This window comes from Ammospiza nelsoni, chromosome 2 (genome assembly GCF_027579445.1).
Source record: "Ammospiza nelsoni isolate bAmmNel1 chromosome 2, bAmmNel1.pri, whole genome shotgun sequence".
NCBI classification, from domain to species: Eukaryota; Metazoa; Chordata; class Aves; order Passeriformes; family Passerellidae; genus Ammospiza; species Ammospiza nelsoni.
The window spans coordinates 53,282,153-53,295,923 of record NC_080634.1 but is presented as its reverse complement, the minus strand read 5'-3'; the positions used below and the strand labels follow the sequence as shown (position 1 = coordinate 53,295,923).

The following is a 13,771-nucleotide window of genomic DNA, read 5'->3' as shown; positions in this document are numbered from 1 at the left end:
TTGGGGTATTTTCTCTTTTTTTTCCTCAGCCCTATTGTTAATGTGCAAGAAGGCCTCAGAACTCTGTGGTAATATTCCATAAAATAAAGGGACTGCGGTGTTACATTTTTAGCCTTGCTGCTGTTAGTCTGTACTTCTCTCTCCTACTTTATAACTTTGTGTGTAGTTATACAATAGAATATCTTATTGCAAGATGTTTTCACTGGAAAATCATTCTTATTTGTATAATATTTTGAGTTGGAAAACAATAAAGTCTGTAAAGTTCAAACTGTAAAGTTGACCTTCTTTTGTCTTGCATTACCATGGGTGTCATCATTTTGTTCCTTTAATCTCAGTCAGTCAGTGGTGAGAGGAAGGACTGGGGTTTCATGAAACATTTCTTTCCTTACTGAACATAATATAGAAACACTTGGTGTTTCTTCTTGGCTGGGAATGCCATGCCCACATGAGTGAGAAAGGCAGTTGTCCCTTCTGTCAGGAGTTCAGGTCTATTTCTGATACAGTTTTGGCATCAAAAGAAAATTGGGGGAAAAACACTCTTCTGTTATAGTACTTGCAAAGTAATCCAAATACTGTTAATGAGGAGAAGGTATGTATTAATTTGCTCACCAGTTTAGATTCGGTGTAGAAAACACAGTTTCAATAAAACATGCATTTTTCTTTTGTTTTCTCTATACACACAGAGCTTTCCTACAGCAACAGGCAAATTATGGTAATGTCTTAGAGGAACAAGCAGTGGTTGTGTGGTTACTGAGTGGGATCTTTGCCTGCAGTAAAATTTTACTTTACAAACTAAATGTGACAACAGAATTGCATGCATAAACTGTTCCTGGGATCTGAGACCTATTTAAAACAAGCAGCCTGGGTACACTCTGCCCATGACTGGAAGTCCTTTTAGACTCTGGAACTAGTCCTGACCTAGTCTTTGAAAGCATGTGTTTCTTGAGCCTGCTGTGTGCAGTACTGAAGGCTTTCCTACATGGCTCTCCACAGGCCATACCATAGCTCATGTCCTTTAAGAATAAACTCATAAACCCATAGAAAAGATGGCACTTGACAAGTTTACCTTAAAGAGAATATATGCTTATTTGAACTGTGACCTTTTAAAATTTCACAGCCTGTGAATTATTTTTGAGAGGAACAAGAAAATTGTGCCAAAGAAGTTGATAATTGAGCTCAAAAGGGTTTAAACAAATAGAAAAATAGGAAAAAAAGATGGTATTTCTGTGACATAGATTAAATAGGACTCAGTAGAGACAGGGAACTGACTCTACCTAGCACGTGATGCTGCATCTGGAATGCTGTGTCTACCTTAAAGCTTCCCAGTTCAAAGGAGACATCATTAAACTGGAGGCAATTAGAGAAGGACTATCATTTGGGGTAGCTGGAGCTTTTGCTGTGTGAGGAGAGGCTGAGGGAGCTGGGGTTTTTCAGTGTGAAAAAGGAAATTGCTTCAGGGGTACCTGCCAATAGCCTCCAATGTCAGAGGGGCAGCATCTCTTCTCCATCAAGGTGGTGGAGTCAGGCTCTTCACAGTGATGCTTGATAAGAGGGTGAGTGGTGATAGATACGAATTGAAACAAAAGTTTTAGACTGGATATAAAGAAAAATGTCTGAGACGCCAGCCTCACTGGAGTCCTGGTAGACAATATCCACTGCTATCCCTGAATCTGCCAAGCTGGTCATTGCGTTGCAGAGGTATCAAATTGGTTGAGCATGGCTTCCTGTTAGTGAATCCATGATGATTGCTTTTGATGGTTTTCTTGTCCTTAATGTGCCTTGAAATTATTTTCATGATTCATTTATCTGTCTCTTTCCCAGGGACTGATGTGAGGCTGATTTCTGTATTTCCCTGGGTATTCTTGAAGATAGGAGTGAGATCTGCTGGGTCTTCAAATGGCTATCCCAATCATCACTATCATTCAAAGACTATTGAGTGACTTCACAATGACATCATCCAACTCCATCAGCACCTGCAGGGTGCATCCTGTCAGGTCCCATGGACCTACATGTGTCAGTTTTGCTTAAGTATTCTCTAATCTGATCTTCTTCCACCCAGAATAGTTTTACCTTTCTCCAGACTTTCATGCTGCTTCTAGGACCTGGGATTCCTGAAGGTTTGGCTTGATAGTGAAGACAGGCAAAGAAGCCATTCAATACTTTAGCTTTTTCCACATTCTGTGTCATTGGTGCCCTATCTCATACACTGGGGCCCTGTTTCATGGGTGTGCATTTTCTGTAGTCTTCCTTTTGTTCCCTTTGTGTGTAAAGAAACACTTTTTATTGCTCTTGATGTCTCTCATCAGATTCAATTCTAATTGGATTTCAGCTTTCCTAACTGTGTCTGCATGCTGGGACTATATACCTCCCAGGTTACCTGTCCCTGCTTCCACCTATTTTATGCTTCATTTTTATGTTTAAATTTGGTCAACAGCAACATGTTCATCCATGCAAGCCTCCTGGCATTTTTAAACATCTCCCTGCTTGTTGAGATGGACTGTTGTGGAATTTGAAGGTGATCTTTTAATATTCCTTAGCTCTCTTGGGTCCGTCTTCTCTCCGGGTCTTATCCAATGGGACTCTTCCAAGCAGATATGTGAAGAGTCCCAAGTCTGCTTATCTGAAGTCCAGAACTGTGATCTTGCATTTTGCCCTCCAATCCCTTCACAGTACTGAACTCTCCTATCATGGTCACTGCAGCCAAGGCTGCCTTCTGCCTGCACAGTCCCAGAGTCTTCCCTTTTTTTGTGAGAGTGAGCAGAGCATCTCTTCTTACTGTTTTTTTCTGTCACTTGGAATGGGAGGTTGCTACCGATGTTCTCCAAGATCCTCCTGCGCTGTGTATGCCCCAAGTGGGTTGAAGTGTCCCCCAAGTCATCCAGGACTATGAATATAAAGCTGCTTCAAGCTTTGAGCAGGAAACTGGACTAGGAATTTCTCATGTCTCAACTGGATTATCCTATGATCCTGTGATGCTTGTACATTTCTTGGATTATCATATGGTCATTTGTGTTTCCTATGGAGAGAGATTGTTTATCTGCAAGAGGTGACTTCCTCTTAGGGCAGTATGCCATTTGTGTGGGGTTACTCACAGGTCAGGGTCTGTAAGTGCCCCTCAGGATGATTTGCAAATGAACTGTGTTTGCATGGCCACGTTTTGGAGGTGGGAGAGGCTACAGGGGTGGCTTCTGTGAGGAGTTACCAGCAGCTTCCCCCATGTCTGGCAGAGCCAATGCCAGCTGGCTCCAGGACAGACCCATTGCTGGCCAAGTCTGACCCAGTTAGATACGGTGATAATATCTCTGTGATAACATATTTAAGACTGGGTGTTTTTAAGGTATTGAGAGAACCTGAATGAGTATTAATACTTGTATTAAAATAAGAGTTAGGCTTTAGTATGAATTGTGGGAGAGGTATGTAGATAATTGTTTTTACATGCTGGAAAGAGGAGAGCTTTTTACATATTGCATAAAGTAGCTGTTTTCTTCATGGATTCTTAAGTTCTTCAACGAAGCAAATGATATATTCTAATGAGTTTCACTTGGTTGAAGCATTCTGCTTTATTTACTTATTTATTGTTGTTTTTTGACCATTGGAATATGCAGTTCCCCTTCCTGACTGTCTCCTGTGAATGAGCACCACACTAGGATTACATCACAGTTTTAACAGGCTGTTAGATGTTTGAAAATTTTGCATTTTTGTTTACAGGCAGATAAAGAACCTGCTTACATTTGCTTTGTATATAATTTCTGGAGTAGCTGTTTATGGCAATAAATCAATGTAAGATTCCTGCTGTAGTTACCTAATGGCACCTAATTGAAAGCTTTCATCTGATTCCACCTGTTTTCAGTAGATAATTTCCTCATAGAGTAAATGTTTTTCTCCATTTCCACTGTTAGGTATAAAACAAGAGAAGTCATCAATGAATCACAAAAAAATGTCAAGAGAAAGAAATTAGCTACTTTTGGGCATTAGGAATGTGGAGAGTTTGGTAAGAAAAGCTTCTTTGGGAAGATCAAGGCATTTCTCTGTTCCTCTCAGCTCTCACCTGTGCTGGATGTTTCACTCAGTAACGCATCAGTTCTTGCTTCTATTTCCTTGAACAGCTTGATGAAAGACAAACAGTTAGGGCAGCCAAGAGAAATAAATTTCATTACATCATTCTCGGGTGTATATATTTAAGTTAATTAGTTATGCTCAATTTTATTTCTTTGTTCTCTAATCTGTCTAAACTATGTTACAGGCTCCACTGATCTGTGAAGACTAAATAATGTGCAAGCTTGTACACGGTATTTTCTGACTAGGAAGAAAAAGCTCTTGTTTACTTCTCTTAACCTTTGTTGAGGAACTTTAACCATGGGAATAAAATAGGAAACAGGTCTGGTACAGAACTAAATGTTTACTGATGTATTTTTAAACAAGTGAAGTGTACTGACATTGTCAGGTGAAGACAGTGTAAACATTGCTGCAGAGTTTTAATTGTGTACTGACTAAGAAGTGGATTTTTTTTCCCAACTGTGTAATATGTCTGATGATTAATCTAGTATCCATTAGGAGTGCAAGACATCAGTGCTATGCACAATAAGTTCTTTCATCCCCAGGCCAAGAACCATTTTGCAGTCGTAATGCAAGGATGCCTACAGATCTGTGTGGGTGTACATAAACTCTAACCTGAACATCTTGTAGTGTTCTCGAGTGGGAGGGTAATTTCGCCTCTTCATTGATTTTACTGATGTCTCTTATGAGCGAGCAGTGCCGTTTCCCTCACCTGTGATGAATTGTGTGTGCTACACAATGTGGGCTATTGCTCACCAGAGGATTAAGCAGGAGCAACAAACCTGCTTTATTTTCTTCAAACCTTTCATCGGTGGAAGACAATTGCGTCATCGTGTTCAATTGTAACATATTGATACAGAAACGAAGACTTCCGGTTTTTCTAGAGGAGACTGCCTCGGCTGACAAAGATGCTTACATTGCATCTGGATTGTTTACAAAAAATGGCTGCATTACTTGTACTGAAATCTTCAAAAGCAAATAAATTTTATGAGTAGTCTCAGCACAGTTAAATTAAGCTGTCCTAAGTACCTGCAGTAACCATGGAATTTAAAAGTCTGGATTACTGCAGCAGTTCTTTGTCTGGGATATGGTACGTACTGTACTTGGATTTTAATGGAGCCATTTATACAGATTTTATACTTTCTCATAAAACTCAAGGTGAATGGAAACAAGCGTGGGCTAAATGTTTTCACTTCTCAATATTCTTTCTGTTACAGAATCTTGCTGGCTTTCTTAATTGCTAACTTATGCTGTTTCTTTGTCTTCTAGAATGTCGGGTGGTGAAATCCACTTCCTATACTAAAATAGCTTCGAGTTCACGTAGGAGCACCACCAAGAGCCCAGGCCCATCCCGACGCAGCAAGTCTCCTGCTTCTACTAGCTCAGGTAAAGCAAGCAAACAGTCTTTCTTCGCAACAGCAACCATTCTGTTCCAACAGAATGGGCAACGCACTTAAAATAATTCCACATTTCTGTGGAAAAACATTGAATGTATAAAATAGTTGATACTGAAAATTCGTGTGGTTTTCTCAGTGACATCTGAGGTCAAGTGTCTTCCCAATACAGAATAAAGCTTCATCATCTTATAAATCATACTCTGGCATTACAGTGGTTCAATTCACTTCATTTTTTCAAGCATATTTTTGCTTCCAATACCTAAACACAGAGGAAAAAAGATGTATGGTAGTCTTTATACTAGGAACTGAATGAGAAAAATCCAAAAAGTAGCCCAAGTTATGGAGCGTAAGAGCTGTGTTGCTGAAAGGGTAATTTTGTAATCTTTTTTAGTTTTGTTTCTGAGGGAGTGAGGAAAGGATTTATTAAAGATCATGAGGGTATTGAGGATATTGGGCAGGGCAGAGAAAGAATGCAGTTACAGATGTTAATGTGAGGTGCAAAGATAGCTGAGGAAGAAATGTCAGAATTGACCTAACAAACCAGTGATACAGGCTGGAGAAGACACAGTAAAAAACTTTCGAAAGTTCTGTCTGAAGGGCCTTGCTTTGGCTGCCTTTGCAGTAGCTCCCACTAGATAGCTGATGAGTTTTTCAGCCCTGCATTTTTTCCCTAGCAGAAAAAATAAATAAACCAAAAAGTGAATTAGATTTCCAGTACTGGTGCCTGAAGGTATGAATAATCCTTGGTGTGAGCCATTTGAGTAGACCCATTCAAGCATTTGCAGCATTGCTTGTGAATACAGATTTTGCAAGAAGCAAACATTAGAGCAGTCTGGAAGCCACCTCCCTTTTTGCCTCAGTCTTCTGCCAAGAGGAAAGCAAGTGGCATCCTGAAACCTGCATCCAGCACCATAAGGTCTCTGTGGGGAAGTGGTGATCAGAATGGCCCGGTGCTGGTTTCAAAGAGGGTAGAGATAGACCAACTTGAACTTTTTTTTTCTTTTACAAAAAGACAAAGATGAGAAAAAAAGATCTTGCTCTGGGAAGGAGGAAAGTGGGAGAGACACAATGAGGGACAGATGTGTAGATGTAGGTAGCAGGGCTGGGAGGCAATTTGCCTCTTACACATCCTAGAGAACAGCTGAGATACACAAACCTGAATAGAGGTATTGGGATAAAATATCAGTTGTGAGGAACAAGTCCAGAGTAACTCTTTCATAAATATGTTAAGTTACTTTCTTTGTAGCTAGGTGGAACAGAGTTAAATTTAAGGGCAGTCCTGTTTAGTGTGTGAATGTTACAGACTCTGAGGTTTTTTTCCTAATGAATTTGTGAGTAGAGATAATAAACATTGAACTGTGTATGCTCATTTCTATGTGAAATAAGTGAATAATACCGAATCTATGGGGTTTCTATGGGACTAGCAACATTTTTTTCTGTGTTGAATATCTGATACCATGTTAGTTTTGGTCCTGAAAGAAATAATATTCTTTTTACTTAAAGGTTCCGGGGAAGTCTAGGTGAGGAAATCTTAGCTTCTTGCAGTCCACTTCTGTAAATGTCTGAGCAGAATATATTACATACTTCAAAAGATCAGGAGATTATTTTACAGCCTATGGAAAAATGGGAATGTTTTTACAATACAACAGCAATAATTAATATATCATTACATTTATAGCAAGAAGTGAAACAGTGTAGTGAAAATATTAAAAATGCAAACTATTTTGGATGGTGCTGTGCTGATGACAGATGTAACCATCTTAAACATTTCTCTGAAAATATATTTATAGGAAGTAAGCACATGTTAGTTTGTCACCAGCAGCATTTCTTCAGGGTTCAGGTCTAGGACCAGTTTTGTTCAATATTTTTAATAATGTTCTGGATAGAGGAGGTGAAAGTGCCAGTAAAAATTTTGAGGATGATGACAAACTTGGAGGTGCTGAGGACTCTGAAGGAACAAGATGCTTTGCAAAGGGATCTAGGTAGGTTGGAGATTGGGCAATGATTAATGGGATGGAGTTTAAGAAGAACAAATACCAAATTCTGCACCTGGGATGGAGTAATGCCAGGCACGAGTGTAAGCTGGGAGAGGAGTGGCTGGAGAGCAGCTGTGCAGAAGGGATCTGGGAATGCTGGTTGGCAGCTGGCTCGTTACAAGTCAGCGATGTGCCCTGGTAACCAGGAGAGCAAACTGCAACCTAGGGTGTGTCAAACACAGCTCCACCAGCCAGGTGAAAGAGGGGATCACCAGGATGTGTTCAGGGTTGGTGTGGCCTCACCTTGAGCACTGTGTACAGTTCTGGGCACCACAGCTTACAAATGATGGGAAAGGGTCCAGAAGTGGGCAACAAAAGTGATGAAAGGGCTGGAAGGTATGTCCTATAGGGAGCAGCTAAGGACTTTGGGCTTGTCTTGTTGTGAGAAAAGGGCTGAGGAATGACCTAATTGCTTTCTACGGCTTCCTGAGGAGGAGATGTGGAGATGAAGGTGCTGAGCTCTTCTTTCTGGTATTCAGTGACAAGGCACATTGGAATGGTTCAAAGCTGCAGGGAAGTAGGGAAGGTTTAGACTGGACATTGGGGAAGCATTTCTTTTTGAGAGCTTTATCAAGCATTGGAACAGGCTGCCCAGGGAAGTGGTTGAGTCAGCATCCGTGGAGATATTTAAAAGATTTGTAGACATGGCACTGAGGGATATGGTTTAGTGGTAGACTTGGCAATGCTGGATTAACAGTTGGATTTGATGATCCTAAAGGTCTTCTCTGGTCTAAACTACTCAATGATTCTATAGCTAGGAAGCATTCCTTTACCAAGAAATACTGTGTGGTTGCTTGGATGACAGGTGCTCACCAAAGCCACTCTATTGTGAAGCTCCACTTCTCACCTAAATGTGCTGAAGTTTTGATCAGCCCTGAGTTGGTCAGGCAGTTGGACTAGATGGTTGTTGTAGGAACCTTCCAATGGAACTATTCTATTTTATTCTGTTATGTTCTGTCCTATTCGATTTTAAATTTGTTAAGCTTAAAAAGGATAAACAACTGAAAATGTTTCTATAGAATTTATTTTTAGTTAGGGGAACAGCTCTGATTTGGATGTATCTCTGCTTTTTGCAAGTAGGTCAAATTTTGTGAACATTACAATAAGCCTATTTCTAACCTTACATACATGAGTACTTAGATCAGTATTACTTTCAAACAAGGAAACAATATTGTACTAAGCACTTGCTATCAAGAATTGCTTTTAAAACACATAAAGCTAAAACTAGTCAATGATTTTCTAAAAATGCAATTTTATATTAGACATTGCATTTTTAAAAAACAGTAGTAGAAAGAAAGAGGACAATGGTTTTAGACAAAACCCAACATTCTCCCATGAAATGCAGAATGGAGAGATTTCACTTTTCTGCCACCCAGCAAGCATAAAATTGCTGCTTGTTTCTTGGAATTCTGTGTACCTGTGACAGAAGCAGAATAGAGAAATTGCTGTCTAGCACACATATGAGCTGATAATTTTTTTCCATGAGGTCTACATTAAATATCTCAGTACTAGAGAAGCTCCTGAATGACTTGTGCATAGCTGGAAGTTATGCTTTTGTTGTCATGTTTTTACTGCTAAGTGTATGTACGTGTATTTTTATTGTATGTTGTTAAACTGCTTTCAGTTAAACTCTAAACTACTTTTAGAGATTTTTCTTGCATTAGCAATAAACAGGGAAAATAAGAAGAAGAGTAGGTTCTTTGTTCTGATCAAAGACAATACATACATATTACAAAAAGTTAACGGTGTATCATTTTCTGAAGAATTTTGTCTCAGAACAAAGTTGGAAGAAGGAGGGATAAAGGGAAACAGAAAGCACACTAGGTAGTGTACCCTTGACAAAAAGCTGAGAGAGGTGAATGGAAAAGAGCGTGTTGCTAATTAGAAAGAATTCAATTCCTTTTGTTTCTTTTTGATTCTTGCTGCACTTTGAGAAGTCTGCACATTCTAATTGCACAAAAGGATCATATTTCTGCTTCAGACTTAAATTAATGTTCATATCAAGAAAATACACATGGATAATTACATGGGCCAAAAAAGGAAAGTTCTATAGACAAAGACTATGTTAAAAAAATATTCAAATCTTAAAGTTAGATATTAAAACTGGTAAAATTGTCGAATGAAGAGACATCCTTGAGTTAACTTTTATTCTTTTGTGTATGCATCTGTAGTATGGTATAGTCTTTAATGCAGGTATTCAACAGCATAGCTGATTTAGATCATCATTTTTGGAGTTAATGAAGGCAAAATCTTGGGCCATTTTCCCATTATTAGAGAAATAAATGTATAAACAAGGCTAAGACACGTAGACAATCTATTCTGGTTTAGGCACTTAAATGCCATCCTCAACAACTGTTTCCCTTCTTTGACACAGAATTTCAGGTAGTCAATGAATTAAGCCAGACTTTGGCTTACACTAACGATTTATTAATTGGATGAAGTCCATGAGTTCATTTTTCTGAGCAAATGGTAGTTTGGGGTGATAAACTTCTTCAAATTCATCCCAATAACATCTGAAGTTGCTTACAGAAATCAAAGGACTTACATGGAGGGATTGGTCATTTGTTGTTTTTCTGTGTCTTGTTTTTGTATCTGTAAGTCTGGAACAACAATATTTTACCAAAACCAGTGCTTTGAAGATAAACTCAGTAATGTTAAATTATTTTGGGGGAAATTCTGCTTAAAGGCCCTTGCTTTCCATTTCAGTCTCACCTTGTTGTAGAGACCGCTGACTCTGTGAGGAGCAGGCAAAGGACCCTAAATGTCCCCTCTCCCTGGGGAGCCATCACCCACTGTCCTGGAAAACCATCTCCCTCATTGTCTCATCTGCTACTGGGGAAAAAGGACTCTTAATAACGATTGCAATGCTCTTAGATGACTTTCACCCTTTGCAGGTGCTTTTTGCCCTCTGCTGCCCCTAAAGACAGCCTCCTTGGCTGAAAGCTCTATACAGAACCTACCACAACAGCACTTTCAGGCTTTGCAGATACATGACTATGGGAATAACATCATGGGAATAAGAGGATGAGAAACACCATCTCACAGGTTCTAGAACACACTGCAATGGCAGCACAGGGCTAAGTGGGGAATCTGTGATGGGAAATCAGGCTGCAGGGTTGCAGGGAAAGACCCTTAATGAAACCAGAGGCTGCAAAAGTGATCAGGGCCACAAAGGTTCAAGTCTGTGCTCTGGTTAGCTGAGGGCACAATAAAATGTATCCGTCTGTGAGAAACACGCACTCACTGTTGTTTTTTGAGCTATGCAATCTGCAGTGAGCAAAAGGACTGCATCTGCCTTTACACCATTTTTTGGCATATTTCAAAGGCATGTATGCCTTTACATAGGTGGTGTTCACCTTTTTTCCATCTTTGTTTTTTCACTTTATTTTTTTTTTTGTAACAGAGCATATGTTTAATGCACTTATATTTTCCTGATAGCCTTCCTGGCTCCTGAGAACAGATGCATCCTATTTTTATATAAAAACACAGAATAATGTTTTCTTCCAAGAGTACAAGTAAGCTAGGAAGATCTGTGTAAGGGCTGACTTCTCCGTTATTATGTTTTCTTCAGTTTGTTATTTACATCTGACAGTGTTTCAAAACAATACCACCAGACAGAAATCTCTCTGCAGGAGGATTGCTTTCTGCCTTTTTACAAATCCATTTGAGGTATTGTCTGCTTCAAAAGGTTTTCAGTCTAAATAGAGAAGAGAAGCATGGAACAAGGCAAAGAAGAGAAGCAGAGAAAAGATAGTGTGACCTCCTGAGTAGGCAGAAGGCTGATGTCTGATTCCAAGGACAATAGATAATCCTATCTCTATTTAATTTTTCTGATGTCTTCTTAAAGCCTGTAAACCACTTTGATGTGGTTTTGTTGACATCAAATAATATTTGGGAAAGGGCATAATAAAAGAGACATTTAATTTTGGTGAGACTGGGTATCAGCCCATTGCTGGTGACCAAAAATTATGAATGTCTGATGGCTATTCAGTAGCTGGTGGCTTCTGTCCAGCTGCCATTTAACACCATTGGCGGCAGCTTCAGTGTGGGTGAAGAGGTAATAGATTCAAAGAAAGCAGCAATACTGACGTCTTCATCATCTCTATTTTTAATCAAATCAAGAACAGCATGAGATAACTGGAATTACTGTACCCTTGGTCCATTAAATTAAGGAAAGATGCTGCATTTGGGTGAACTCTGGTTTACCTTCTGAAATTCCAGCTCTCCAGCTCTAATTTTCAGGACTTACTCTCAACAAAAGTAGCTACTTTTTTTTTTTTTTTTCCAGTTTGACCACCTTCTTCAAAATTGTTTCCTTCTCACTTTTTTCTCCCTTCCTGTTTCCCTCAAGTTATCACTCAGAATATGTCAGATGCTTGAAATCTTATTTACAATATCAATTCAGGTGTTAAAGTTTGGTTTTAAAAAGTTATTTAGGAGTTTGGGTTATTCAGTGTGACAGGTGACTATTTCAAGAATACCTGGGTTGATATGTGCCTATTCCAAATGTCAAAGGGAACGTAGTGAGGAATGGATGGAGTAGGTCATGTTACCAAAGACTGTGTGAGGTTCTTTCTTAAATTGTACCTGAGTAAAGAAATTGTGAAACTGCATATTAAATTAAAGCCTAATCAAAACTGTAGATGCTCCCTAAAGAAAAAGTGGATATGGAAATAGGATCTTATGGAAGCCATTCCTAGGTCAGATGCTTGTACTTTTCTCTGCATGTTTAAAAAAAAAAAAAAAAAGAAAAGGAAGTAGAGGTGTTCCTCTGCATTAGGGTATGTTTTCATTTAGTCTGGTGGTTCAACCTTAGGCTCTTATCCAGAAGCAGCCCTCCTTCAACCACCTGACTCCAGAAGGTCTTTTGTATCCCAAAGGAAAAAGCATGACATCATATTGTCTTCATTCACACTGTTACATTCACTGTTATAATTTTTTAGCTGAACTTTCCTATTCATAAGGTACTTAGCTGACTGATTTTATGATAAATATGCCGAAGCAAAAATTTCCTAAAGGCAAGAGCACACACCCATGGGAGTGATGGAGTCATACTGCAGACCCAGGGATTTCCAGATGATTTTTGCTTTGATCTTGGCTTCTTTTTAATTTTTTATTTATGATGTTTATCTTTGATACTAATCAGTGAAAACTTAATTTTCATAATTCTATACTCAGTAACAAAAACAAGGGTTGATAAGAGAAGTCAATTTGGTTATGTTGAAAAGTTTAACCCGCTTAAAGGATGAAAAGTGAAATGCTAAATGAAGGAACGTGCTCAGAAATTGCACTCTGTTCAAACAGACTGATTTGAGAATCCTCATCTTTCTAGTTAGGCAAAACAGTCCAAAAGACAGATTTTCATAAAAACTTATGTGCACATAGATGTTCTCCTGATTAGTACTACATTAAATTAGCAGACAGTTTCATAGATATCAGCTGAAGTGGGGAGGAAAAAAAACCCCGAGAGGCACTGAGCTTCTGAGACTGGAGGAAACAACAAATACTGGTGGATACCAGGGAACTGCATTTTCTAGGCAATCCCCTTTCTTCTGAGATATAAGATATGCCTTCTGTATCTGTGTGTCTGCAGCACTTCTCTGCTTGCTAGTGCAGACATAGGTGACTGGGTTGAGGTGGACGTGCCTGTGTGAGGTTTACAGTCCCTGCTGAGCTCTGCACAGCTTGGGCTACACTGTGTGGCTGCCACGGGTACCAGGGACTAACAAGGACTGGTATATTGGTGCCTGCTGGGATGGGGAATGTATACCTGACCTGTAGGTGATCCTTTCTGCTGACATTTCTGATCTGTTAATCTGTTGATCAGGTGAAAGTTCTGTGTGGGTCTGTCAGGCCTTGTCTTCAGTGGCAAAGGGATGTTCTACTCTTATCTGCTTAACTTTTTGACATAAACTCTACAAAAGATTGAAAATAAAAAGGACAGTTTAGCACCAGTTGAAATGAATGCAGTATCTGGGCTTTTTTCTCAACCAACTGCATGCTAAGGTAGAACCTCTAAAGCCTTGTCTTCTTCAGGGAGTCATACTGAGGGCACTTGCCTAATGTGGTGCTCTGTGCACACTGTCTTTTGTCTTGTTAAGACAAAAATGACAACATGTACAAAAGTAAAATACAAAAGCAGAATGGACAAAAAGGCAAGATATGGTTTATTTCCTAAATATCTTCTAACTACATAATCTTACCGAGACAAAAATTTTGTTTTGGAAAGGACAGTGAAAAACTACAGAAGTAATTGCAGCAAGGTCAAATAGTAATCTCACA

General features: G+C 39.2%; 1 protein-coding gene across 3 annotated transcripts in view; it reads left to right on the top strand.

Moving 5' to 3' along the window:
- DCLK1 (doublecortin like kinase 1) overlaps nucleotides 1-13,771 on the top strand; it is a 233,325-nt gene that overhangs the window by 150,301 nt on the left and 69,253 nt on the right. For all 3 annotated transcript variants that reach the window (XM_059466638.1, XM_059466639.1, XM_059466641.1), the window contains exon 5: nucleotides 5,326-5,442. In XM_059466638.1, the coding sequence (XP_059322621.1) occupies nucleotides 5,326-5,442 (117 nt within the window). The remainder of the gene's footprint in view (nucleotides 1-5,325; nucleotides 5,443-13,771) is intronic.